At 42.4% G+C, this 26720-nt stretch overlaps 1 protein-coding gene across 2 annotated transcripts; it reads right to left on the bottom strand.

Moving 5' to 3' along the window:
- Positions 1 to 695: 695 nt before the first annotated feature.
- On the bottom strand, positions 696 to 25365 carry rars1 (arginyl-tRNA synthetase 1). Of its 2 annotated transcripts, none has more exons than XM_086308242.1 (15): positions 25210 to 25365; positions 19693 to 19827; positions 19400 to 19591; positions 18901 to 19009; positions 18263 to 18363; positions 17135 to 17256; positions 16923 to 17043; positions 16006 to 16135; positions 15714 to 15818; positions 15240 to 15418; positions 15035 to 15144; positions 12755 to 12860; positions 5291 to 5463; positions 2911 to 3158; positions 696 to 997 (listed from the first exon to the last, which is right to left on the bottom strand). In XM_086308242.1, the coding sequence occupies exons 1-15, from the start codon at positions 25252 to 25254 to the stop codon at positions 888 to 890; spliced, it is 1986 nt and encodes a 661-aa protein (XP_086164368.1). In that variant the 5' UTR covers positions 25255 to 25365; the 3' UTR covers positions 696 to 887. The 2 variants fall into 2 exon arrangements, with proteins under 2 accessions (XP_086164368.1, XP_086164370.1); XM_086308244.1 differs by lacking the exon at positions 25210 to 25365 and adding an exon at positions 23028 to 23175.
- Positions 25366 to 26720: the final 1355 nt, after the last annotated feature.

Here is a 26720-nt window from a genome sequence, read left to right as displayed (position 1 = left end):
TGAGATGCAGAAGTATATTGTCAGTTTTGTGTGCTGAATACCTAAACACTGTTTCATAGATATTAGCTTACACACAAACACAAGTAATAATATTATCACTGCAAATAGCAATCACAGATTTTTCAAGGCTTTTTTAGTTCATATTTTGTATCTCCGTCTTTTCTGGGTGAGGAAAAAAAAAAATCATGTTAATCAGGGTTTACAAAACGCTGGGTACGCTGATGAGCCAGGTGTAAATTACCATGTGATCTCTCTGTGCAATGACATCCAATCAATGGGCCTTTCCAGCTGCACTTTCGGAAATTAAACCCAATGAGCAAAAGTGGCACCCATCCATCTCTGTGCTACACTTCCCAACGTAGAATCCCACAGATTGGCCGTCATTATCCAGACAGATCACGTGTTAACAGCATGAAGTGGAAACAGGCTCTTAATGAGCAGCAGCACATGTAATCTACCTCTGCTTGAAAAACAGCTAGTTTATCCTATGACATCCAAGATCGTAATCAAAATGCTTTTACTCACACACCAATGAACCGATTTCAGAGCTTTACCCTCTGAAGCACCGCTGTGTACACATTTTTTTTCCAGAATAGCTCCCAACCACGGAGTTTATATCCGACCAAACCAGGAAGCCGATATGTCTCAACTGAAGTTTACAGAACCAGCTTTAAAATGACTGACAGCAGACTGGGTGATATTTTGGTTTCAGAATCGCCCTTTAATAAAAAGATCCTTCACACGAGACATTAATAAATGAGTCGAACACAATGATTTCCCCGTCCCATGTTTGATTTAATAAGTGTTATGGAAAAATAACTTCCGGTTCACTGAGTTCAGACTGCCGAGGTTCATCTTCAGGCTTCCCCTCGTTCTGAACTCTGACATCACATCCTCTCGACCGGGGTCAGACCCAGGATGTCGAAGCTTTTGGCCATGATGGCTGCAGTAGCTTCGCAGAGCAGCATCCTCCACATGTTGATCTTGATCACCTCACCTGAAAAGGTAAAAACAGACAAACGGAGGAAATCAAAGGCGTGTTCGAGTTTATATCTCTTGAACTATCGGATTATTTTCTCAGTAAATACGCATTTTACAAAAGTGCTAGCACAAACCAATCCCATGATGAGTGTTTAACAGGACTTTATTTCCCCATTTATTGTCCTTATGTAGAGGATAAGAAATAACAAGGCAGCTAAAAGATACAAATTCTGAAACAAAATAAAATTAAGGCGGCGATGATGGGAAAAAAGACAGAATAATAAACAGAGGTGAGGTGAGACTGAAGCGGTCAGAGGTGCACTAGACAGCGAGACTAATAAACGACAAAAAGATCAGAGGGCGTGTTTAATGATGCCGCCATCACCCGGCAGCATCAAATAAAAATCAGTGACCTGAACATCTGCATCCGCACACAGCAGCCGTGACAGCCTCGCACTGTCAGACGGAGAAGAAATCCAATAGAAATTAAGTCGTTAATGAGCAGCAGAGGAGCGTTACACAGACAGGTCGTTAAAGGGGCGTGAACGTGGACCCAAACAAGCCGACATCCTGGTGTGCGGTGATGCGACAAGGATGGAGACAGGAGAAGATTTTTTTCCATTTAGTAATTAAACACACACTGGTCTGTGGATCGCCATTTTCTCCATGTTGATTTGTTGAAGTGATCATGTTCCAACGAGAAGGTGGAGTTACTCTTAGGTCACTCTTACTAACAGGCTGAACGAACTCGGCCAGTTTAAAAGATGATAATGGACCCAGCAAAGTGCTTCAAAGCTGCATTCTATTTAACAACCACCAGAGGGCGACTGTTCTGGCTGGAGAAAGAATTGCAGCCCTCGGCTGTGAAGGTTCTCAGTCATCCAGGTCATGGTAGTCTAAAGAGCTTGGAAAGAAAAACTTCTGGACTTCTTTAAGTTGCTTGAAGACGTTTCACCTCTCATCTGAAAAGCTTCTTCAGTTCTAAGGTCAAATGGTGGAGAGTCCCAGATTTAAGCCCTGTGGGAGTTTCCCCCAAGGGGGTCACGAACCCCCTAGCCCCACCCTATCATGTGATTTCCTGAGGTCAAGCTGGTCTTCAAGCAACTTAAAGAAGTCCAGATGCTCTTCTCCAAGCGTTTTAGAATTCCAGCCCTCGGCTCCTGGGATTTTTGTCCTCAGCCATCACTTTCCTTTAACATCAATCTCAAACTGAAAGCAAGGCCGCTCTATGATCTGCACACAGAATCGCAGGCTTTGTTTGTCCATCTCCGAAAAAGATCGTGTAACGTCATTACAAAGAAACGTTGCTGTAGTAAATCTAAGAAACCCACCAGCAAGGCGCTCTGGGCTCGAACGACCTTACACTGGTGTAGTCTAATAAGCCGTGGGCTCTTTGTTAGCAGGAAGGCTGTACAATGAGTCAGCCCTCAGCTCAGACTAACAGTCCAGACATCCTCTCTCTCATCAGGATTCACTGACGACCTGCAACACATCGATTCCTTCTGCAAAAGCAACAGTGAAAAGTTGAAAATTCAAACCCTTCTTTGCAGCTTCATACTAAACAGTCGGGTCTGGATCCTTTGGCCATCCAATAGGACCTTGGCTCAAACTTTTGTTCTGACCACATTATGCCAAGTTTATTATTTCAAAGTTTGGACAGCTTTGGTTTTGTTTTACAATTTAGGACACAGAAAAGAAAACCAAAGAATTTAAGCACTTTAGAAACACAACTTGGAGTAACTTTTAAAAGCACATTATGGGAGGAAAGGACGTCATATCAAACCAAACTCTGAATATTCAAATCAAAGTAAAGAAAAAAAACGATCATCGGATGCACTAAACAACCAACACGCGAACACCAAACTGAAGTTTGGACCCTGACCAGAGAGTTGTCCCCCTGAAACTGATCTAAACTTCGACCCAGCTCACCCGTCTGCCGGTCCTTCTCCACGCAGTAGCAGCTGTCGTAGAACTCTGTGAAGGTGGTGGCGAGCTCGTACACGTAGTCGCACAGCGTGTGGAGGAGCAGGTCGTCCAGAATCTTCTGCAGGATCTCCGGGAAACGCTGGATGCACTTCCCCAACTTCCACTCCTTGTCGTGGTCCAAGAGGATCTCCGTGGTCTCTGCCGCCTTCTTCAGCGTGGCCTCGTCGATTTTGGCCAGACGGGTGATGGACCTGCGAGAGGAAGACAAACGTTTAAAAACCAGTTAAAGAGTCCAGGCTAAAAAGAAAACGACTGGGAGGGCTGTGCTGTCTAACACCTATAGCCTCAAATAGTTAATAGTTATGAGACGGGTAAATCTACTACAAAGGCCCATGAAAACGCTCAGAACCAACACCTGATGATCTCCAGCAGTGATTTTGTGAAGAGCTCAAAGACTTAATGTTAAAGGCAGATACCAAATATAATTGTTCTGTGACATTCAGGAGAATATCAGAGCAACAAATGATGGACAAACCAAGTCCTGAGACAGTTTATTACTTATCCAAACATCGGCATGAATCAGTTCAACTCAAAGACTAATTGGCTTTTACTTGTGATGGTTTTGATGTTTAAAGCAGGGAGAGTCGCAGTGGTTAGCTCCAGTATCCTGCACTCTCATTGGTTGTTGACCACTCCAAAGTTGGTTTAACTCAGGACCCGCCTACTTCATATGAACAGCGGTTATTCTGCTCAACGTGACTTTAAATCACTAAATATCAATGACCTTCGACAGTTTCCACGTCACTGGTCACCAAAACCCTTTCACACGCCCCCGATCTCCTGCTGGTGATAGGATGAGAACTCTGCTTTGGAAAAAATGTATAAAACAAGTCAAACCGGTCTGATTCTCCAAGCATCCACTCGGCCACAGTTATCCCATCGTGTTCCCAATAACGATCCATCTTTTATCCAAACCAAGCAGAAGCCGGCTTATAAAAATGACCCGTTGATAGTTCATCGTTTTCTCTTTTTATCCTCCACCTCAACAATGAATAAACCAATTTTAGGAAAATACATGAAAGAAGTGATGTTGGGGTTCATGTTGAGGAAACCCAACATCTCCTAAAACACTGATTAAGCTCAGTTTTTTCCTTCTGTGTCCATGTTCAGTTAAACTGGACAGCCCAGCTCATGGTTTTAAGTTCTGCTTCTGTCCATTTTTCTCTCTCTTCTTCTTCTCTGAATCTTGAACAGCACAGCAGGGGGCAGCTGCCGTCACTGAGTGTTCTATTGACTGAACGCACGAACATCGAATCCTCTCGGGCGAGCCTGCTCACCCCTCCCGGTTGGAGGGGAAAAAAAAAAAAAAAAAAAAAAGAGAGAGAGAGGGGATCAATCCTTTGCCGGGCGCTCTGCCACCCCGACTAACTCCTCCGGGAAGCTGGAGAGGAAGATCAGTGCAGCTCTTGTGCAGCCTGGAGACGCTCAGTCGATGGAGGGGATAAGGGTGAGGACAAATTGGGTCTCACTGAGTGGAAATACCCCAAAGACTAATCCCAAGCCACAACGATCGCAGAGGGTCTGGCGAGGCCGATCTGATACGAGTAATGAAAGTATACTGGTGCTGATGGGAGGTTCTCGTACAGGACAGACGAGAAAAATGGAGGCACTTGATTTAACTTTCAGGATAGTTTCAGTGTCCTAAACTCAGGGTCAAGCAATAGTTCATATAACCGATGGACAGATTACTAAACAGACCGGCTTCTGCATTGCTACATAACTAATCTTAGCAGCAATGCCGCTCATTATTTTACACTGGGTTTGATGGGCTGCATGAAAAGAGCTGCAACAGAGGCGCAAAGCTGCAACTTTCCACTTTATCTCTGGATTTAGTCCGAATCTGAATCTTCAAGTGTAAAGTGAAGCCAAGACTAAGGTCGTCTCAGTGACTGTCAAATGCCAAGACTGCTGGAGAAGACTGAGGTGGCACAAAGACAGGATGGAGTGGGCCACCCAGGTTAAATGTGGAACTCCTGGTACTCAGCCGGGACTCGTCATCCATTCATCTAAGACTTTCAAACCTTTCCTGTCAGCCAATAACTTTGAACCCTGAGTACACATGTTTGATTTACCTCAGTTTTCATGTGCACTTCAGTAAGGTTGCAAACACTCGACACTTCATTAGCTCCTTTAGGGCTGTATAACAGATCAGGACTTCCGATTGGTCCACGCTCGTTTAGATCCAGGCTGTTCTAAACTTCAGAACTCGTCTAAATCTATATGCTATTTGTATCCTTGTGTGCCTGACTGTGTGCGGGAACACGTGCACTTCTTAAATCTTTTTTATCTAAACTAAGTATTAAAAGTTGTAGTGAACCCTGACCTGATGCGGGTGAAGGCGTAGAGGAGATACGCCGCCGTGTTGCCTCGGTCGTCCAGCATCTTATCAAACGAGAAGACGTAGTCGTTGTTGCGGTTGTGGGAGAGGTCGGCGTATTTGATGCAGCCGAAGGCGACGGCCCTCTGAGCCTTCGTGAGCTCCTCTGGAGTCAGGACCTGCAGAAAGAAGGTTTTCTTTTATTAAAGCAGACAATCTCTCCCCATCGCCGCCTTCGCCCGGCGTGCTTTATGGCATTAAAAATGCTGATAAGTGTCGTTTTAATCAGCTTGTAATTACTGAAGGCAGTGCTTCACCTTCTGCTTCCAACAGTTAAACCAGTGAGATGAATTTAATCCAAATAATGAAACCAATTTACAATCCTCGGGCAGAGATTAAATTGACTTATTGAGTCATAGCCTTCCCTTGAATCTGTGTGTGACGTGTTTGATACCGTAGGGAGTGAAGAGGAGGATTATGAAGATTTCGTGATAGTGATTAAAAACAACAAAAAAAACTGCAGTCAAGCAGAACACAGCAGATAGAAGAAGTGACGTGACAGGACAAAGATTAATGGCACAGGTGAAAACAGGGCTGCGAGTAACGGGCAGGTTAGATTTAAGGTCAGATTTGGAACAAATGGCCACTTTTCCACTGCAGAAACTTCCAACGTTTACACAAACTGGCCTTCGTCTGCTCCTCCAGCTGTTCCCACTGTTACATACGATCAACTGAACTTTCAAATCATTTTGAGATCGACTGAAACACCAAAATAGAGCTCGAAAAAAACAAAGATAAATATGATGGGAATACTGGTTATGTAACGTAACTCGAGCTCTATGACCAGAGGTGCACAGAGATGACCGGGTTCAAGCTTTTCCGGCCGATGTGCCAGGAGGACATTTGTCCAGCTTCTGATTTTTTCAGATAATATGGAAATTAACTGTGAAAATATCCTGCAGTCTACATAAACAGAAATTCACATTAACTACGTATATTCAGGGTTTGAAATAGGGTTGGGCGATATTTTACAACCAACAAGCGTCAGTCCAATAATCGACGATGGAGGTATATTCACGCATGCGCAGACTTTTGATGGGCGGAGCAATGTAATCATGCATGGACTGATTTGTGCATTTACAACACAGAAGAAGTCCAAACATGGACGAACTAATTTCCCCCCAAAAATTAGTGCTGTCAGTGTTGACGCATTAATGTGGCATTAACGTGGTCATTACCATTAATGCCATTAAAAATTTTAACACCCTCAACCCATCTGGAGCGCAGAAACTTTGGACAAACTGCCCGAAATGTGTTGACAGAGACATTTCAGGTATTTTGACTCTGTGCTCCAGACGGGTTGTTAATCACATTAGTTGTGATGATGGTGCGCTAACGCTGACAGCACTTTAAAAAAAAAAAAAAATATATATATATATATATATATATATATATATATATATATATATATATATATATATATATATATATATATATATATATATATATATATATATATATATATATATATATATATATATAAAAAGTTGCCAATTTGGGAATTCTTTGGCTTTAAACTAGATGAAAGAGGTAAACCTAAGGATGTAACCAAAGCAGTGTGCCGCTTGTGCAGACATATAGCGAGCAAAGTACTCAAACACGACTAACTTTGTTTCTTCTCTTGCCTGCTTCTATTAGCTCCATCACTATTAGCAAACTGACTCAAATAAATAAATCGCCCTTGTAAAAACGGCCGCCGATAGTCGATATATTCGTCCAATCGCCAAACTCTACTTTGCAGTCACTCTGCTTTTCTAAATTAGATCCAAGAGTCTGAGAGTGACTGCAGTGAGGTCGACTGTGATTGTTTGTAGACAGGTTGCCTCCCACAACGCAACCTGTGCAATCAGCTTATGACCCAAAGTGGTCGAACAGCGAGTGGTCGAGTGTAAACCTCTGGTTGAACAGCTGTTTACAACATCGAACATGCAATCGCTTATTTTTCCTGAACAGAAAAACAAATCAAGCACTAAAACCTGCAGTTCCGCTAATGTCCACTAGAGGCCGCCTCCAAAAGTGAGTCAGTCCCCATGGACATGTTAAGATGACCAACCTTACAGCCGTAAATAAATCTTCACAGCCCGCTATTAAATACAGTTTTGGTCTCCATCAATATTTCCACCTTCAACAACTACAATGGGTGAATTTATGTAATTATTCCCAGCGGAGGAACAATTCCGGGCTTTGAGATTCTGGAATATAAAAATGTAAACATAAATATTTTATGAAATGATTGCAGTAAGTGTTTTTAATCATCCTGGCATTCACAGACATTTGTCTCTGGGCCGAATCTTCAATTTTCACTCCATTTATGAACCAAATCCTAAATTCAAATCCCCCTCCTGCTCCAGAGCCTCTAAAAGACATCAATGCGTTTTCAAAATTACCGCAGCAGATACAAGGTTTTCTCATTTTTGTCCCATCTATTCAAAAGTGTCGAGGGGAAAAAGTTTGAAGTGGAAATTTCCGAAATGTTCTATAAAAATATGAATCTTTAAAACTCTGCCTTCCCCTCCTTTCATTGCATTCTGCCCTGAATCTTAATCCCATCTTTCAAACGGGGCTTGATGTTCTTTTATTTAGTACTAGAAGGTGTATGTTACTTCGCTGAGCTCTCAGAGTGGCTCCAAAGAAACAATAGATCTCATCCCCCTGGTAGCTGTGACCTGCTGATTCAAGGACAAACCTTCAATGTTTTATAAAATCTTGGATCCTTTATTGAATTACAGCAGAACAGAGCGAGCTCTGAGAGTTTAAAGGGAAGCCTCTATAATCCAAGACTGAGAAGCCTCTACTCTAAGAGTGTAGGAGAAAAGAAATAGCCTTAAAGACACATTCAGACGTTTAATAAGCTGGAGCCAGAAGTACTCGACAACTGGTACAAAGACTAGCCAACTGATTACTCGTCTTATCAAAGAAAGGCACTTTATTTTAATTCTCTTTGTATTTAGTCAGAAATTAAACATATTTATCACCATTTTTTGCTCCTAATACACAATTATTTCTTTTAAATGAGATATCCTGATCAAGGGGTGCAGTGATTCTCCAAAACCAGCGTCTGGGCCGTACCACTAGTTTCTTTAGAAGAGGGTCAGTGACATAAAACAGGCCTGACCCATTTTTCTGATGTGTTTATATTAACATTTACTCAGATTACACGCATATCTTTGGAGTAAGTTTTACTTACATGTGGAGCTGCTGTTTTGAAACGTGAGTGAGGAAGACTGATGATCTTATTTTGATGTAGTAAGAGGAAGACAAACCATTGAAGAGTGCAGATTAGAGAAAATCCTAAATAAATTCAAACTCGTGCACCCAATTCTTGTTTTAAAAGGTGAAGATAAAAATAAATGTATAAAGTAAAACATATACTAGAATCTTTAGAGGATCTAGTGTCGTTAGGTCCAGAACACCTGATTACCAGGTCATACAGCTTAACGGGGTGCTTTAGTGACCTCATCCACCATATCCAATCAAAACGGAGAACCAGGAATGAGAAATGCTAAAATAATCATAAATATAAACCTTTCTGAGACCCTCAGAGTCCAGCAGAGCTATAGGTGGATGTTTATGACCAAATGGGTTTTTGACTAATATTCTACTCAACCTGGCGACACGTTAGCGTTTTATGTACGCGCCTTGAAAATAAGCGACTAATCAGCTGAGCTGTTACATCCAGCAGATTCTCAGACCAGTTTAATCGATCCCAGATGGCCTGAGTGTTTGTCAGTTTGCGATGCTGAACATACGTTAGCTGTGTGACTTTTTCAGAAAACCTGACCTCTGACCTTGAGGTTACCTGTAGAGGCACCTGTGGTTTTAATTTGAATTTAATTCATAAACACTGCCTGATGCCTGCCCGGCGCTTCAGCCTGATGGAGAAAAAGAATGAACGGCTGAAGTGGTTGAAGGATTATTTTGAACAGTGAATCATGCAAAGCTACTTTGCAAATAAAAATATGGAGCTAGAATGAGGAGAAGAGGCCCCGCCATGCTTAGAAAGGTTCCTGCTCTGCACTACGAGCTAAAAAACCCCAAAACTGAGCTGTAAACTCAACAATCGGTCCCTGCAGCGAGAAATTCTTACAGTCTGGTCTGAAAGGCGCTTTTCTAACAGCCACAAAAGGACAGGTCAGGGCCGGAGAGGCCAGGATGTGTGTGACACACGGGGCAGGATGAGACAGGAAGGGCCAGAAAATAACAGGAAATAAAAGCACCAAACACAGAAGACAAAAAAATGAGGAGAGAGCAAAGTGTGAAACATCACAACTGCTGAAAACAAACATGAAGGAGCAGCAGTGTTAGAGAGCGGGCTGAGGTTCACGGAGGCCACGGCTGGGGTTTGTTTTTAATGAGGCCGGGTTAGCAGATGGTAGACGTGGGCACCGACCCAGACGGAGCGAGGAGCGCCGGGCCGGAGGGGCCTGCAGGGGAGCTGGCACCGGCTTCCGGCAACCTTCTCAGCATTAAAATTGCTGCAGTTCAACTGAAAGTCAGCGACTGCTTGCACCACACCTAGTGCTCCACGTAATAACTTAACCGGGTCAGGTTCTCTTGTTTTTCTCCTCTTTAAAAAAAATAAAATAAAATCTCCCTGCAAGTTTAACATCACAGAAACACCTCAGCACCAGCAGGTGAGACACGGCGAGTCAAAGTAACGGGAACGTCGAGAGCCTCGCTGTGTGAGGCGGAGAGAGCGGCTAACATGGCCCGGGGAGGGAAGAAAAGGATGTAAACAGGTATTTTCTGAGTTGAATCAGGCAGGAAACACTTCCCACCTCCAAACAACCAAACAAGCAGCTCTTAACGAGGTCCGGGCGAGCCGGTGATGGAGGATCGGGGCCGGGCGGCGGCGGCGTGGTTTGGTTTGAGGAAACAGAGAGGAGGGAAAACCGGACGGGAAACACGCTGGCAGAAGTTTGTTTTTCTGAAGAATGACTTTAGAAAAAGGAAAATAAACAACTCGAGGCTCGAAAGACTCGAAGGACTCTCCGCTGACAAACGCTCAATCCACCGAAGATAAAAAAAACGTGAAGTCTGACATTCGTCTGAGCCCTGAAATGGGATCACTGGGTCATCAGTCAAAACGCAGAGGCGCTCAGCAGAGAGTCAGGAAGTTTATGACACACAACTTCCTGCTTTATCTGTGCAAAAACTTCCATTTAACACAGAATATCTGCTGAACTCAAGCAAACTGAGGCAGTCAGCTTCCCTTTTACCCTCCACTAACCTCTGGTTTCCCATGATGCACTTTGCCTCTGTGTTTACACACCAGTCAGCTTTTTATCATTAATTATTACTAATCTCCGTCCCTCTTCCAGTGTCTTTGTCCTCCTCTCACCCCCAATGGCTCTAACAGAGCCTGGTTCTGCTGGAGGTTTCTTCCTGTTAAAAGGGAGTTTTTCCTTCCCACAGTCGCCAAAGTGCTCATAGGGGTCATATGATTGTTGGGGTTTTCTCTGTATTACTGTTGGGGAGGACTCTTATATACACTTTACAGTATAACACACATAGTATACTATATAAATACATCTGAAGGGAATATGAAGACTCACTATGGGAATGGATGGAAAGTAAAAAGAAGACGTGGAAAAACTTCAGAAACAAGGAAAAGTGGGAGCATCTAAAGCACGACCACATGGTGATGAACGTTAGCTTGTTTTTAGCGATGTCGTAGCTATATGAGCCGTTAGACGCACGTGTCACATGACTTCAGTTCAGGATCACCAGGTAGCCTAACGAGCACATCTTTGGACTGTGGGAGGACAAAGAAAGAAAAAATAAACATTTTCTGTGTGTCCTCCTAAACGTCGATGTTTTTAGTTAACGAAGCGAAACGCTCGTCCCATCGAGCCTCTGATCACCAAGCTTCACGTCTCCCGTCCGATTCTCCTCTCGAGGTCTTTTTAAAGCTCCACGTGTGTGTGGTGAATATTTAACCACGAGTCGTCCTGCTGATTCAAACTCGATCGATGGCGGGAAGTCTTTTTTTATTCTTCCTCCTGGGTTACATCTGCTGGAATAACTCCTGTTATTGCGATGATGTTATATCCATATTCTGTGTCAAATATTTTATCTTTTATAAGCAGACGTTTGGAGCGGCGAGGGACGCCATCCAGCGAGTCGCTCATTATTTCTTCCCCGAGCCCGGCTTTCGATTCGCTCCGACGAGGCTTATTTTACAGTAATGACCACCTCGCTCTACAGTAGCCATTAATTCTTCCCGCTCTCATCCCGCTCAGAGAGAGCCAAACTTGGGAGCTTTCTCATCTCGTCCAGACACACTGAGGCTGAAACGCCACCGCCCGGCTGCTTCCCTCTCATCCTCTCAGCCCCGTGTGGTCCTTTCATCCTCCTCAAACCTCTGCAAACACTTTTCCTCTCGGCTGTTTTGAGTCATTAATCCAAACAAGAGCAGAACCGTTTGTGTCTGATTGGTCAATTTCACACTGATCGTCCGCTGATGAGTCAACAACAGGAAAACAATCATTCCGGTTTGTAACCTGATCTGTTTTTCATGCCCTCTTTGAGCTCTCCACCTCCACCACACGTTAAAGGCACACGTTTAGAAGTAGCACCGGCTCTTCCTGCTCAGAATACACTGGTTACCTCATACTGGGCTGTACTGGGACCCCAGGTTTGGTCTGTTTAAAGATCCAATGGGATATTCCCATTGATAACCTGTTTTTTTTTTTTTATGTGAAGGCGATGTACCAAACTGTAATATTCAGACGTTACCAGCAGCCTATGGACCGACCCGGGTCCAAAGAATGTGGCGTTTCCTTATGTTTGAGCAGTGATCATGAGGAAAAAGTTACATGCAGCTCGTTTTAAGGTCACGCTGCAAGTTGTTATTGTATCTATTTTATAATAAGTTAAGGCCCAAAACATTTTTACTGATAATAATAAAAAGACATTTGATGATTAATTCAGTCCATAATATGGCCCCTGAGAAGCATATTTACGATGTAAGATGAGGAAAACATCCAATTTTCAATATTGTCTTCTTTAAAAATCTGACCTGTTACCTTCTTGTTGTGCCTACTTTCAAGTATTTGTAGGTAAATATAAAGGTAGATTATTTATTTATTAAAAATAAAATGATGTTTAATTACACCCGTGTTATGAAGTGTTACCTTTTTTCTTTTAATTTCTTTGTGCGCTTTTCTTATGTTGGAGTGCTTTTGACCTCTCAGGGCCACCGTAGAAGTGTTCTTGCTTACGTCATCTCGTGGAAATTATATCTGAGTTGAAATGCTCGTTGGCCAGTTAGTTACTCTAACTGGGACTGTTGGTGAGGGCCGTCCCAGTTTCTCGTGTGGAGCCTGAACTCCTCGCTGCCGTGTGAACAGGTGAGGATTTTCTTAAACTTCCCATCAGGTTTTTGTTCTGCCGCGTCTGCAGCCTCACCTTGTCTCGCTCCTTCTCCTTCAGCTTGTCCATGGACCTCTTCAGTCCCTCGTCCAGCAGGTCCATCAGCCTCACCGTGTCTCCAGAACGAGTCTTAAACTTCTTCCTGTGGAGGAAACGGCAGAAACAGCAGCTCAGTGCGAGGACGCCGGGTTACAAACCACCTGCAGGGGAACCAGTAATGGAGCTGCTGCAGTTTCACATCCCCAACCTGAACCAGCAGAGGTTCCACTTCCTGTCTCCAATAATTATCATGACAGCAAACTATTAGATTACTTCTGCTCGCCTCGGGGCGATACATTTTGTACAATCAAGCAAATCAGCTAAGCATTACAAGCCGAGCACGAGCCAAAAATTTAATAACCCCCGCCTCCCCTCCCTCCTCTGTTTACTCGCAGCTATAACGGCTCCCCCCGTGGCTGCGTTAAGCTCTTATTGTCTGGATGAGCGATTATGAGAACAGCGTGATAAATTTCTAATGGAGTCTGCCGTAGTGCAGACATAGTGGGGCCAATTTACGCCCCCTCAGGTTACCGCGGGGCATTTAGCGGCACTTAGTTATGGCCTCCGCGAAGCGTAACGTCAGCCCGCCGCCTGAACCCGGCGCTTCTTCTCAGGTCGACTGATTAGGAATAAACAACAACGTGACAGATAAGCGGTCAAATCACAAATCTGCTCACCAATCAGAGCGCAGCGATCGCTCACACGACGACACGATAAAACCCAACGCTCAGAGACGAGGTGCTCAAAGTGCACGACAAAAAAAACGGGAACGCGGCGGGAAAAATATATCTGAGGTGTTAAAGTTTATGAACGTGATGACTTGGAATCTACAAATAGATAAAAGAAGAAGAAGAAACAAGAGGAGGAGGCGTGGAAGAAAATGGAGGTTTGATATAAGCAGCGAGAGGACAAAAGAACAGGAGGACATAAAGACAGTGGAGGAAGAGTGAAATGAAAATGTTGAAGAACAAGAAGAATAAGAAGAAGCTCCAGAAAAGGGAAAAAAAAATCAAAGAAAAAGTTAAAGCAGCGGCAGAAGAAAGAAAACGAGGAAATAAGTGGAAGAGGAGGAGGAAAATAGGAGGAAAGGGAGAAGGACGAGGAACGCAGGAGGAGGAGTAGACGAAGAAAAAAATGAAGATAAAGAGGAAAGATGGAGAAAGGAGGAAGACGCAATGGGAAGGAGAAAATGAAGGAAGCGAACGAGCACTGCTGAAGGAGGAAATAAGTGGAGGAAGAGGAGGAGTTAAACAGAAGAACAGAAAAGTTTAATTAAACAAGCAGAAGAAGAACGAGAAGAAAGGAAGAGGAGGAGGAAGGAGACAAGTAAAGAAGATGAAAGAGGAGGAAGGAATAATAACAACACGGACTCTGAGTGAACTTTTTCATCACTGCTGTCCTCCTCTTGCTCCTCCCCTTGCTCCTCCCCTTGCTCCTCCCCCTCACATGCTGAGTAAGGCAGGCTCTGCGATTCGCTGCAAACGACTAAGCTGTTTGTGGGGCAGTGGCTGAAAATCCTGCGTTTGATTCATCGACGCAGAAAAAATAAATAAATAAATAAAACGAGCCTTTATGTGAGCAGCGGGAAACACAGGAAGTCTGCCCGTCTGGCGAGCAGAGACCTCGGATCTGAAGTTGGCTTTAGACACATTATTTTTTAAAACCCCAAAAAGCAGTTTTATTGTTTTAATGTTTGTTACGTGTAGTTATTCATTTACTCGTTTACTTTGTGGCATTCCAAAACCGCCGCAGAGCGCCCTCTGGTGGACAAACTACATAACGCGGCTGCAGGGCGTTCCTCCCGGCTCTTCATTTATCAGCCAATCAGGCGGGCTCTCATAATTGAGCCCTATTTTAGAATTTTGACTTCCCTAACCATCCACGGATGAGGTCAGGGGCGGAGTTATAAGTGCGCAGTGGGCGTCGTCCAAGGGCAAGACCTAACCACGTACACCTCTGCATTGAATCCATGTAGAAACTATGGCGTAGCCTTCGCGAGCGGCCGACACTAAAACACTAGTGGCAGGCTGTCCCCGGGGAGGCGGTCCTTTTAAACCTCAGAGTCGTCACATGATCCACCTCAGGTGCTTCAAACCCCACTCACACTTTGTCCCCAGTGACAATGCCCCACCCCTTTTTTCCACCCCTTTTCTCAGCACCACCTCCCCAGTGTGTCTCCACCCGGTGATGTCATACCTGGCAACAGTCGGGTACCTGCGGCCCTCAAACAGCACTCAGAAAAACAAACCCTACTGTCAGAGCGTGTTTTGAACTCACTTGTCCTCCCCCAACACCACTCCAAAGCCAGCGTGCTCCACCCGGGTCACTTTGGGGTCGTACCAGCCGATCAGCTGAGCTGCGGCGAACACCACCTGGAAGTGCGTGCTCTGGAGGGGAAAACACACCCTCCAAACGTCATGTTCAGGAAAGAGACGGAGCTCAGACTTAAATCCAAACCCTCTGTGGTCGCGTCTCCACCTACCTGTCCACTGTCAGTGACGTAGATGATGATGTCGGCCTTCTCTTCAAAGATTCGTTGGCGAATGGCCGCGAGGTCTGACGTGTCGTAGGTGTAGCCCCCGTCTGACTTGACGACGGTGAGGGGGATGGGCTGCCCTGGGGGGAAGACGACCTTACGACCCTCGTCGAGCTCCATCAGGCCTGAGGTGGAGATTTAAAAGGATGGAGGTGGTTTAATGAGAAGGTCCAGTCAGTCCAAAAAAGACAAGGAGATAAAAACAGGAGGGCACCAAACATTCATGAGGCAATGCTGCCACCTGGTGGTGACACTCAGAAACTACAGGCTGCACTTTATTATCCACTGAAAGAAGAAAAACTGATTCTATAAAGACTTCTATTAAAATCAGTGTGATCAAGGGAACAAATAAGCTCTATTTCTGGTAACCCTAAATGCTCAGAAATGCCCTCCGTGACCTTTGACCTGCTGCACACTGACCTTTCTTCTCAAACTCCTTCACCACCTCAACCATCAGGTCCTGGTAGTACGACTCTCCTCTCTCGATGAGCTCGATGTCCAGGCAGTCGTAAATTTTCTGAAACTCTGGAGAAATAAAAAAAAAAGAAATAATTAAAACCTGTCACAGGTAGACGGGCACCTCTAAAGAGGGGGAGGAGCTCCAACGGGTTAAACCCGTCCTCGTGTCACATGACTAATTTAAGGCCAGCGGCTCTGAATGAGGGACGAGTGTTTCATTCCTGTTAGCATGAAAGGCTAAAACCCGACGTACCTGTCCTGGACACGTCACAGATGAGGTTCCAGGCTTTGATGAACTCCGGCTCTTTGCTCTGCAGTTTGACGACACACTGGTACGCCCGCTTCTTAAACTCCTCGTCCGTGTCAAAGCGCTTCTTTGACTCCTGAACGAGAGCACGAGAGACTGTCAGCTCCCTCGTTTCACTGTCACAGTCAAAGCTGAGAAAACGTGTCTCCCACACAATAACTCCAGTTCATCTAATGAAGCCACGAGAACATTTTCCCTTCACACTGAACATGTTCAGAAGCCTCCGGGTCGGTTTAATTTGGGGCTTTTTTCTTATTTCTGCAGCATTTCTGAGCTTTAATACCTTCACAGTTACAGGAAACGTTGACATGAAACCTTCAGGGCTGAAGACGCGTCTAAGCTGCACCAGATTCATGTCTGTACCCGAACATTTGATCAGTGTCATGAATGCAGAAACTTCAAAAAGTGCATTCTGGGCAAACTTTCAGGGCTCGCATCACCATGTGGGACAGGTGGCTGTCCCAGGTCAACTTTCTGGCTCAAAGGAACAACGGCAGCCACATCTTTTTGTGTTTGAGTCCGTTTTTTTTTTTCCACAGAACTTAAATCTGTTTTTCAGCCCTGAAAGTTTCATGTGAACATGCGATCGTGGCTCAAGAGTTGGCAGTTCGTCTTGTAATCGGAAGGCTGCTGGTTCGAGCCCCGGCTGTGGCTACAATGTAGCTGCCATCACCAGTGTGTGAATGTGTGGATGACTGGATGCAGTGTAAAGCGCTTTGGGGTCATAGGGACTAAGTAAGTGCGAAGTTATGATGGTTAAAAAACTGCACTTGGGGTAAAAACCTTAAAGGGTCCTAACCCCACATGGGATTTTCCCAAAAGCAGCCCGATCACACACAGAGACGGGATGAGCATGAACTGACTTTGTAGAAGGCCTGCAGGTCACCGATGGGAGGGGAGACGGTCAGGTAGTCTGGAAACATGTCCTGCAGGTGGGCGATCAGCATCCCAAACTGGGTACCCCAGTCCCCCACGTGGTTCAGCCTGCAGAAATAAAAACTAACTTTTTAGATTTTATTTCTTGAAAGGTTTTTAACGTTCGCAGCTACGACACAGCGAGCGCGGCCAAGCTGACCTGAGGACTTCGTATCCCAGAAACTCAAACAATCGGCACATGCTGTCCCCGATGATGGTGGAGCGCAGGTGACCCACGTGCATCTCTTTGGCGATGTTTGGAGATGAGAAATCCACCACCACCTGAATGCAACACAAACACACAGGAACTGATAAATGCAGACGCTGAGACGGGTAAACCCATCACAGGTGAACTCAACCAGCTCCACGTTTTTATTCCTGGACTCTATCAGAGCAGCTTTGCATGAGTCATGGTTCATAATAAGCCTATTTTATGTTTGATCAGCGCCGTTTTGGTGTGTTTAATCAAACTTTTTGACATCCGCCTTAAACCACACACGTTTTTACTTCCTGTCACAGCTTCAGTTTAAAAGCAATCTTCTTCTTTCCAGTGTTGCATTAATATTAATTTCTGTCTCTATAGAAAAAGCTTATTTTGGATTCTCCCTCATTCACATCCTCCACCTCCTCCTTCTCTTCTCTGCTTTTGTGAGCATACACACATTTTTTATGTCGCACTTTATATGAATAATTTCAACTCCACACAGATAAATGTGAACGTGACTTTTACAGCACCAAAATAATTAAATGAGTAAGTGTGGTTCTTTATTTTTGTAACTGAAATAAATAAATTAATAAAATAATCTAATCTATCCATTTTCTGGTTCCTGCTATATTAAACTGAGCTCCTCACCTCATCTCTGCGTCCAGATTGCCTTCACAGGAAGCTCATTTCTAGAAGTTTTATGAAAATTTTTTATTTATTAAGAAAAAAATTTAATTTTCCTTTTCACAACTTGTAAAAAATATTTAAAATGTGAATCTAAAATCTGCTGTAATTTGCTTTGATGTCACTCTATAAACTGTTATTGTTTGTGTGCGTTCGTGGAAGGCTTTTATTGTGAAAGGCAAAGACCGAAACAATAAAACTGGTGGGCGAGGCCTCTGTGGTACTCTCTTTGACATCACACAGAGCCAAGAGTAGAAAAAATGCGCGTGAAACTGTGTTGAATACCAGATAATTAGACACAAATAATTAAATCAAATGTTAAAAAAGGGATCAAAGACTTCCGAGGTTAACTAAAAAGGAAAAACATGGCGGGAAAATGACTTCAGCATGTGCACAGACCTTCTTCTTGGATGGCAGTGGTGGGGGTTGCACTCCGTTAATCAACAAGTTGCTCAGCTGTTTGGACACAAATGTCTTCTGCAGGTAGATGTTGATGAAACCTGAAAGAGAACTTTTTTTAGACTCACTTTTTAGGCATTTATTTACTCTAGTTTTAAATCTTTTAATATTTATACAAAACAAAGAATTATTTCTCTTTAAATATGTACACATTTGACAAGGTTCTAAATTAAATTAAATTAAACTAAACTAAACAAGAAAAAGTTGCATTTCCTGCGAAAATGCAGTGTGAATGCCGTGTCGTGGAAATCGGCTTCCGAAAACAGCTGAAGAAGCAGAACTGTCTGCTGAAAACATGCTGCAATGGGCGAGAGTGGAACCAGCCCTCCTGCTCATCTCACTGAGCTAAAACACAGCTCAACACAGCTGGCATTACCAGAAAGAGCTGAACAGTTTAAAATTTGAATGGTGAAAACTGTCAGAGTAGTTAACCAGCAAAGAAACGGAGCAACTAGAATAATAAGGTAGAAGAAGAAGAAAGTTTAAAGAGAAACAGGAACTTAATAGCGTTCCTGTTACTATAATTGTGTGAATGCCGTGATGTCTGTGTTGACATCATTAAAAGGCGGAGTCTCTACCTGGCCCCGCGACCTCCGTTTTCTGGACGAGTTCGTTGTCTGGAAGATTTTTGATAATCTTCTCTGCGATCTCCCTCGGGTTCATCTTTATCCCCTTTGCCTTCAGCATCTGCAACCCGACAGCCAGAGACAGTCTGAAGCAAAGCTTTTTAATCTGACCTGCTGAGACCAGGACACACTGCACTGCTCAAATACAATCCTCTAATTTGACTCAATGCAGCTGCAGCTTTTAAAACTGTAAAAATCATAGTAAGCTATTAGAAATCACAATAAGCAACCAGAAATGAAAATAAGCCACAATAATTCATAACAAGCCACCATAACAACAATAATTCATAATAAGCCACCATAAACCATAATAAGCCACCATAGATCATAATAAGTTGTACAGTGTCCTTGGGTGCTTTGAAAGGCGCTATTTAAATAAAATGTATTATTATTATTATTATTATAAACCATTAAACATAAACTCGTCAGTTTTCGGGCGTGGCGGTCTAACCTGGGACATGCTCATGGCGCTGTTGCACTGGTAGTCCCCAAACTTGGCCTGCTGGCTGGGCGCAATAGAAAGTGGCGGGTTGTCGAGCTCGGGGCAGGAGGCCTGGATGGCCTCGCCGAAGACCTCCTGAAGTCGCTGGTTGATGTTTAACATGGCTTTGCCGCGTTGACTCAGTGAGTCTTCCTGCAGACTCTGAGGACAGCACAGAAAGGTTTAATGGTTTTTCATCAATGTGCTTTTCTCAGGTTAAGATTAAAACGCCTCAGGACATCTTTCAGCAGAGCGCCACTCACCTTCTTCAGGATGTTGAGGCGGTACTTGAGTCGGGCGTTTTCCTCCTGCAGCTCTTCCAGGCGTGGAGATGGACTGAGGTTCTGGGAGTTTTCAAGATTTTTGATCTCTGCAGACAGACGCTGGATCTCTTGCTCCTAGATATCAAAATATTTCCAATTTCCAAGAAAGACACTGAGAAAGAAAGTTCCAACTGGAGCTGCTCAAGAAGCTTTAACGCGCTCCTATAAATAGTAAATATTTTTACACCGAGTTCCAGCCTGAGAAAATGCTTTAGGGTCTTAAATGCTGCCCATTTTTAAAAGGAACTGTGGAAGTATAAATATTTTTACCTCTATGGCTACGAGCATTACATCAATGATCATTAAAAGAGGACCGAGTTAGCACCCTGTGGTACACCTCAGGAATTATAAAGACACATATATTCATAACCTTTAACTCTTTTTCTGTATTTCACTGTTGATCTCTTATACACCTGTTTTTGATATTTGTAAACTACTGTGCAAAAGTCTTGAGCCACCCCTAAATTTTTTTAAAAATCTTTTTCTTTGGATATTAGCCGTTTCGTTTTTACTCCAATATATATACCTGACCATTATCAGATGTGGGGGGTGGGGTATGTGGTAAGCCAGTTAACATGACCATGAATCATTTAAGTATAAAACAAGGAACTCAATTCAACAAATGAATCAATTTAATTGCGAGAACTTAAGACTCACGTTCGGACTTCAATTACAACTTTGGTTTTTAAAATAACTTTAAACACATTTTTTTTTATTAGAAAAATAAATAAATAAAAAAAAAACAGCCTTGGATTAGACACACTTTCACTTTCTTCAGCTAAACAACATCTGCATTCTTTTTAACCCAAATAATAAATGTTTTGACTCAGCAGAGAAACCTGCCAGTTGACTTTCTCCCATCAAATCTTCTCAGATCAGGTAGCTGATACATTTTCAAAGCCATTTTAAGGCAATATACAGAAAATAAGGAATTTAATGAGTCCCTGGATACATGTTGGTCAGGTGGGCAAGAGAGCTGAGCAAATAATAACTGTATGTATAATGTATAAAAAGTTAATAATACATTTTAACAATTTCGACAGGGTGCACAGCAAAGTTAATATAACCAACTTAGACTAAAATTACACTTGAAAAACATTTTAGTTAAGAAAATAAAAATTAGAAAAAATTTTCTATAAGAGTTAAAACGAAACTAAACAATTTGTGAACTTGGAAAACTAAAATAAAATAAAAATTACATGTTTAGTTTTTCAACCTTGTCAGGGCCCGGGGCTAGCGATCTTTCCAGTCGGGCTACCAAAATCTCTCTCTGCCCTGCCCGTCGGGCTATTGTAGGAAGGAAAAATATATGTCAATGCTTTTGCATTCTTTCAGAAATGTAGCTGGGTAATTATGTCATTGGGTGAGCCACTGTCAATATGTGACATATTGAAATCGTGTTTGAATTTGCGCTTGTTTTTTTGCTTTCACTTTGCAATCGCGCGAACTGTGTATAGAGAGCGACAGCACTGATCTGTGAGTGATGATAATTTGTGCACCAATTCCTCTGACATCGTCTTATTAATCGTTAGCTTACTATGCAAACATGACAAGTGAAATCTCCTGCAGCTTAAACATGTGAGAGGTTGATCGCGCAGAGAATCGCTGAGCTTATGTGAGTCCGTGTGTAAAAGCAGCAGTATATATATTTTAGTTCTGCTGAGCCAAATAAGACAGGTCAGGGTGAAGAAGTGACAGCCAAAGAAAAGCTTACCACAAAACGGAGAAGTTATGACAAATCAGACTATAAGGCAAAAAGAAAGTGCAGCTTTATGGTTTCATGGACAAAAGAATTTCTGTGGCTGCAATATGACGAGCTAAATAACCAGGGCTGCACATAAGTGGTCCACAGGTGCGCATTCGCTGTCAAAATAAAAAACACGCACAAGATAAGAAGTTGCAACGCGTGTTTGCGTACATAGGATTTGAGCTGGCTTCAAACAAATGATGAACGCACAGAGATGTGGTGCAGAATGTGCCGTGAAAATCCCACTCTAGCGGACAAAAACTGCTTTTTATATGGACGCAAACGCGCGTTGCAACTTCTTATCTGGTGCGTGTCTTTTATTTTGACAGTGAATGCGCACATGCGGACCACTTATGTGCACCCGTGTAAATAACATGACGTTCTGCCGGGTGTGTTGTTGGTTTTCTCTCGATTTCTGAGTCGACAAGCGCCTTTGTTACTGGGACCAGTCATTTTAAGAAAGGCCCCCATTAGAACCCATGAGAAATGCAAGAAATGCATTATTGCTCAGTCTGGAGAACAAACACCAATTGCAAATAACATACTAAAAATAAACCTGAAAAATCTGTTTAGACCAGCTACTATGTTGCAAAGAGTGAACTACCACTGGCACAATGTAGCAGTCTTTGCAAACTTCAAACAGCAAATGGCCTCGATCTTGGTTCCACTTGTCTCTTACCCCTGACTTCAGCGGAAATTTCAAATTCAGGATCTGACACAGACTGATTCATGTCCTACACAGTTCTTACAAGTTCATAGAAATTTCTGTTCAATTAGAACCAAGTATTTGAGTTGATGATTGTAATTTTTATACAATGTTGTAATTTGTTTTTCAACAATTTTTGATTAATGTTTTGTTTCTGTTACAATATTATACTTTAATGTATAATATGGTAACAGAAACAAAACATCAATCAACAAATTGCTCTCTTTTTTATTCGGGCTACTTAAATTTATTTTGGGCTACCAAAACCTGAAGAGTCCCTGCCCGAAGGGCTACCAGGGACTTTGAAATTTTGCGAGCCCTGCTTGTAATATTTGTTATAGCTTAGCTGATGAGGCTTTTATGGAATTTCAATGTCTGCAAGACTGAGAGTCAACAAGTAAAAGATTAAAAACGAAAGTAAAATTAAACGTTTCAAGCAATAAAAATGAACATGAAGCAAACCTGTTTTCAAAAACAACTGAAACTAAACTGAATTCAAAACTGAAAATGGCAACAAAGTAAAAAAATAAGAAAATACAAAACTATCCCTCCACCAAAAGACCGACCACACAGCAGGACGACCTTCAGTACGCCATATAACTGAGTAATTAATAACTACTTCTTATCAAACAATAAAGCGAGTTACTCTTTTTCCAGCAGCTCAAGCTGCGCTGTGCAGTCTGCTGAAAACAAAATGCAAAAACACCCACATCACATTTACGCTTCAGTTTATTCATAAAAGCGTCTCATCGCTTAACGTGTCCAAAATCAGATGAAAGCGCCACACAAAACAGAAGGAAAATTAGGAACCGACAACTTTACCTAAAGTCCACTGAACAGAAGTGAGCCTCGGAGTTCAGAAACACATCGCTGTGGTGACTTTTAAAGTCTAGCCCAGGTCGGGCTGGTGACACACCAACAAAGTGATAACGAAGCAGACCTGCAAGTCTTTAAAGCGCACATCGTTCACCAAAGCAAAACTGAAAGTATTTGTTTTACAATGTGCGCTCAACAGCTGATGCAAGAAATGCTTTCATTGCAAACCAGAAAGACGAGCGCTCTTTAAGCTGCCATCAAACGTGTTTAAATACCTGGTAACAGGAACTATTTCAGAAAGGCCTTAAAGAGACACTGTTCAAAAGAATAAAGAAAGTTAGTTAAACTTCTGAATTATTGATGTTATCAGTTAGTATCAGAGGTTATTAATCAGGTTCAGCTGCTTTGGTGTTATTGACGTTAACCAGGTGCAACGATGAGGCAACGCTCGCCTGATCCGACTGAACGCCTCGGAGACGTTATGTTTCAGCCCGTCCAACGCCTCCAAACCTCGGACTGAGCACAAGCTCGCTGACGCCCTGGTTAGATATCCAGCATGATTTTTTCCCCACACCTTTGTGTTTGTGAAAGTGTATTAAAACCTGCTTAATCTCCACTAGAGGGCAGCAAACACCACCTTAATGCTTAGATTTTAAGGTAAGGGCTGCTCATGTTTTTATATCAGATATTGGGTAAATGTGACATTATGTTTTTTCATATTGTGAAACATGCTAGTAAACAAACTCAGGCAGACTAACTGTAATTTAAAGGCTGCATGAAAAAATCCTCACATATGTGACTCTGCAGGTTAGTGCAGGATAAAAAGGTTACTTTGCTGCAATGTGGTGGATTTAAAGTGGAGAACCGTGTGTGACTGGTGCACAGTGGCTGTGGGTTCATGGTCACAGTTAGCTTACATCAAGTGTAGCAGAGATTCATATAAAGTTTAGCTGATGATGCTGTGATTCTGACTGAATTCCACTATCATATTAACTTCATACCGTCTAGTATAAACACAGCATAAACAGTGTACTGTGGGTGTAGAGGATGGAAATCAGCCTGGACTACTATTGCATCTACATCTGCTCACATCTGGCTGACCTCAGTTGTGTACATCCACAGAGAGCAGCAGGTCAGCTGATCACAGCCTGTACACTAAGAAAATCTACTGGAGCTTTCAATAGAAATTATTATGAGTTGTGATTCTTTTCCCCACACAGAGGCATTACAACTGATTCCTCCACCTGCTGAATCCACTTTAACGCCTGACTGGACACATTTTCCTGTTTAAACACAAAGTCACCCTCTACAATGTAGGTAACACAAAATACAGCTTTCTTCTATTTTCCTTATTTTTCTTCAGATTCAAACTACAATTAGAATTAAAAAGTTTATATTCCCAACGACTGATATTATTTTATCATTATGTCAATAAAGCACAAGGTTCAGTTAGCTTTGCATAAAAACAGGTGGTAAAAATGTCCTTCAAGGAGATACTTATACTTTCTTACTAGTACATTTCAAACTTGGTACTTTTTTTTATTTTTAAAACAGGATTATCTGCACTTCTACTTAAGTACAGAATATGTCCTTACGGTGGGTGGGTGGGGTAATTTATTGATTCATATACATATCATATATCATAAAAGCTCCCAAAAAGGAATGTGAAATATTTATTTTTCTGAAAAATAAGTTTGATGCCAGGGTTAAGTAGAGAAAAATGTTCTCGCCAGACTCAATTTAAAAATCTTCCGATTTAACTCCTCCTTTCATTTTCAGTAGTCACTCATCTTTCTGGGCTCCACTGTGCACAGGTGATAGCCAATCACATCTGGTAAGTTCGGCATATATGTGACTTACAATAACGAAGCACAGCTCTTTAACAAGTAAAAACTCTTCATGCCATTCCTCCTTCATGCGCTGTCAAAGCAGTGTCCTCGAACAAATCAAAGGGACCTCCGACTACAACAAGACACGTTTGATTTAACAAACTTAACCCGAATTTGACACTAATGCATAGATATTCAATCAAAGCATGTCTGGTTTACTCGACACTGCACCTATTCAATAAAAAGCCAAAAAGTCTTAAATTAGTACTTTTTTTTCATTAAGTCTGGCAGAACTTTGGAATGTTGCTATCCGGCGGCAGGATGCGCATTTAGCCCTACAGCTCGCATTAACCGCTGACCTGTTGCTGCAGCCGGGCCGTGTACTCGGTCACAGGGTCTCCCATGTTCCTGAAGCTCTGCGGAGAAACTCTTCTGTCTGCTGGACTTGGAATCTCGTGGCTGACGAAATACAAACCGGAGGAAAGGAAGAAGCCCGTAACTTTACAGTCCACTTCCGGTGCCGGGGAGCGCTTCTTCCTCGCTGCATTGCGCCGGATTGAGAGCGCCTCCTGCTGTATCGGAGCTTCCAGGCGCGATTTCAGTGGATGTTTTAGCCAAAATGACTTTTATGTGTGTCATGTGGTAAGTATCACTAAAAACACAACCACTGGCACGATAAGACTTACAAAAGATACGAAGAATATAAGATGTTGGACTGTCATCAATTAACAGACATGCATTTGCAGCAGTGTGATGTTGCACTGAATGTGCATGGGAGTATTACCAATTATAAATTTAAACAATATGAAATCAATTTGATGAATATATAAAAATATTAACCCTCTCGAGGCAGGCGTTGCCGAGTTGCAACAGTTAAAAACTAACAACCTGATTACCCCACATTCATATTTTATGAGTTTTTCATTTACTCAGAAGTACCACTGCAGGACTTGGTTGTGCATTAGCAACAAAAAACTTAATTTGAGCCTGAGAGGGTTAAAAAGATCAAATAGATGGTCTCAGGGGGATGTCATCCTCTCTCCTGCTGCTTGTTTGTGTGCGTAGTTTGATTTTTAGGTCAACTTACAAAGAGCCGCAGCTGTTAAACATTTTAACTTTTTTCTATCTACTAAATCAATGTATCACTGTTATCAGAAATGTCAGAAAATGAGCACAATAAGCTGGTGTGTTTGCATGAAGAAAATCTTGGTCTTGAATCTCTTTACCTTTTACTTTGGTTGGAGAGTGACTGGTTTTGTCTCAGGATCAAATCTTTGCTTTTTTGTAGATGATGTGATTCCGCTCATATCAGCTCAACAATACAATGTATTTAAAAAAAATTTTTAAAAAAAAATCACTTTTTTTCCTTCTCTCCAGTTAATGACTGGCATGTAGTCCTAAAATTGTCAGCATATAATAAAAGAAAAGGGCCCAAGTCCAGAACCCTGTGGTGTCCCACAGGAGTAATTAAGCTAATTAGACATGCAAGCCAACAATTTAATGCCAAGTTTTCAGATACCAGCATTTTAATAGTCATCTTGAAACCTCTCTTGATCATTAGGATTTCAGAGAAATAAAATTGCCTTTATCATCTCTGCTATCATGGATTTCAGGACAGGAAGAAAAACACACAACACACGAGTAGAAGAGAAGAACTTTTTTTATATGTTGTGAAACTACAAAACATATCATTTGTTTTTTGTGCTGGTGAAATATTTACAACTCTGGTCGACAGTACAGTGTCTGAGAATAAAATTCACAGCTTTTCAGGACTCTTACGATAAAAAGGAAAAAAAAAAAAAAAAAAAAAAAAAAAAAAAAAAAAAAAAAAAAACCAGGAAAAAAGCACCCCACTCCCCCACCCCCCCAA

The sequence above is a fragment of the Aulonocara sp. 'chitande type north' Nkhata Bay genome, linkage group LG10 (genome assembly GCF_057382095.1).
Source record: "Aulonocara sp. 'chitande type north' Nkhata Bay isolate Kocher_YH1m ecotype deep benthic linkage group LG10, A_spYH_male_GT1.1, whole genome shotgun sequence".
Taxonomy (NCBI): domain Eukaryota; kingdom Metazoa; phylum Chordata; class Actinopteri; order Cichliformes; family Cichlidae; genus Aulonocara; species Aulonocara sp. 'chitande type north' Nkhata Bay.
The sequence above is the reverse complement of the archived record's forward strand: the minus strand, read 5'-3'. Positions and strand labels throughout refer to the sequence as shown.

Coding starts and splice junctions, on each gene's coding strand:
- rars1 (XM_086308242.1), bottom strand. CDS start 25,254: ATGGGAGACCCTGTGACCGAGTACACGGCCCGGCTGCAGCAACAG. Junction 19,592..19,692: donor GCCTCAACATCCTGAAGAAG/GTGAGTGGCGCT, acceptor TGCTGTCCTCAG/AGTCTGCAGGAAGACTCACT. Junction 15,819..16,005: donor CTGTGACGTGTCCAGGACAG/GTACGTCGGGTT, acceptor TTATTTCTCCAG/AGTTTCAGAAAATTTACGAC.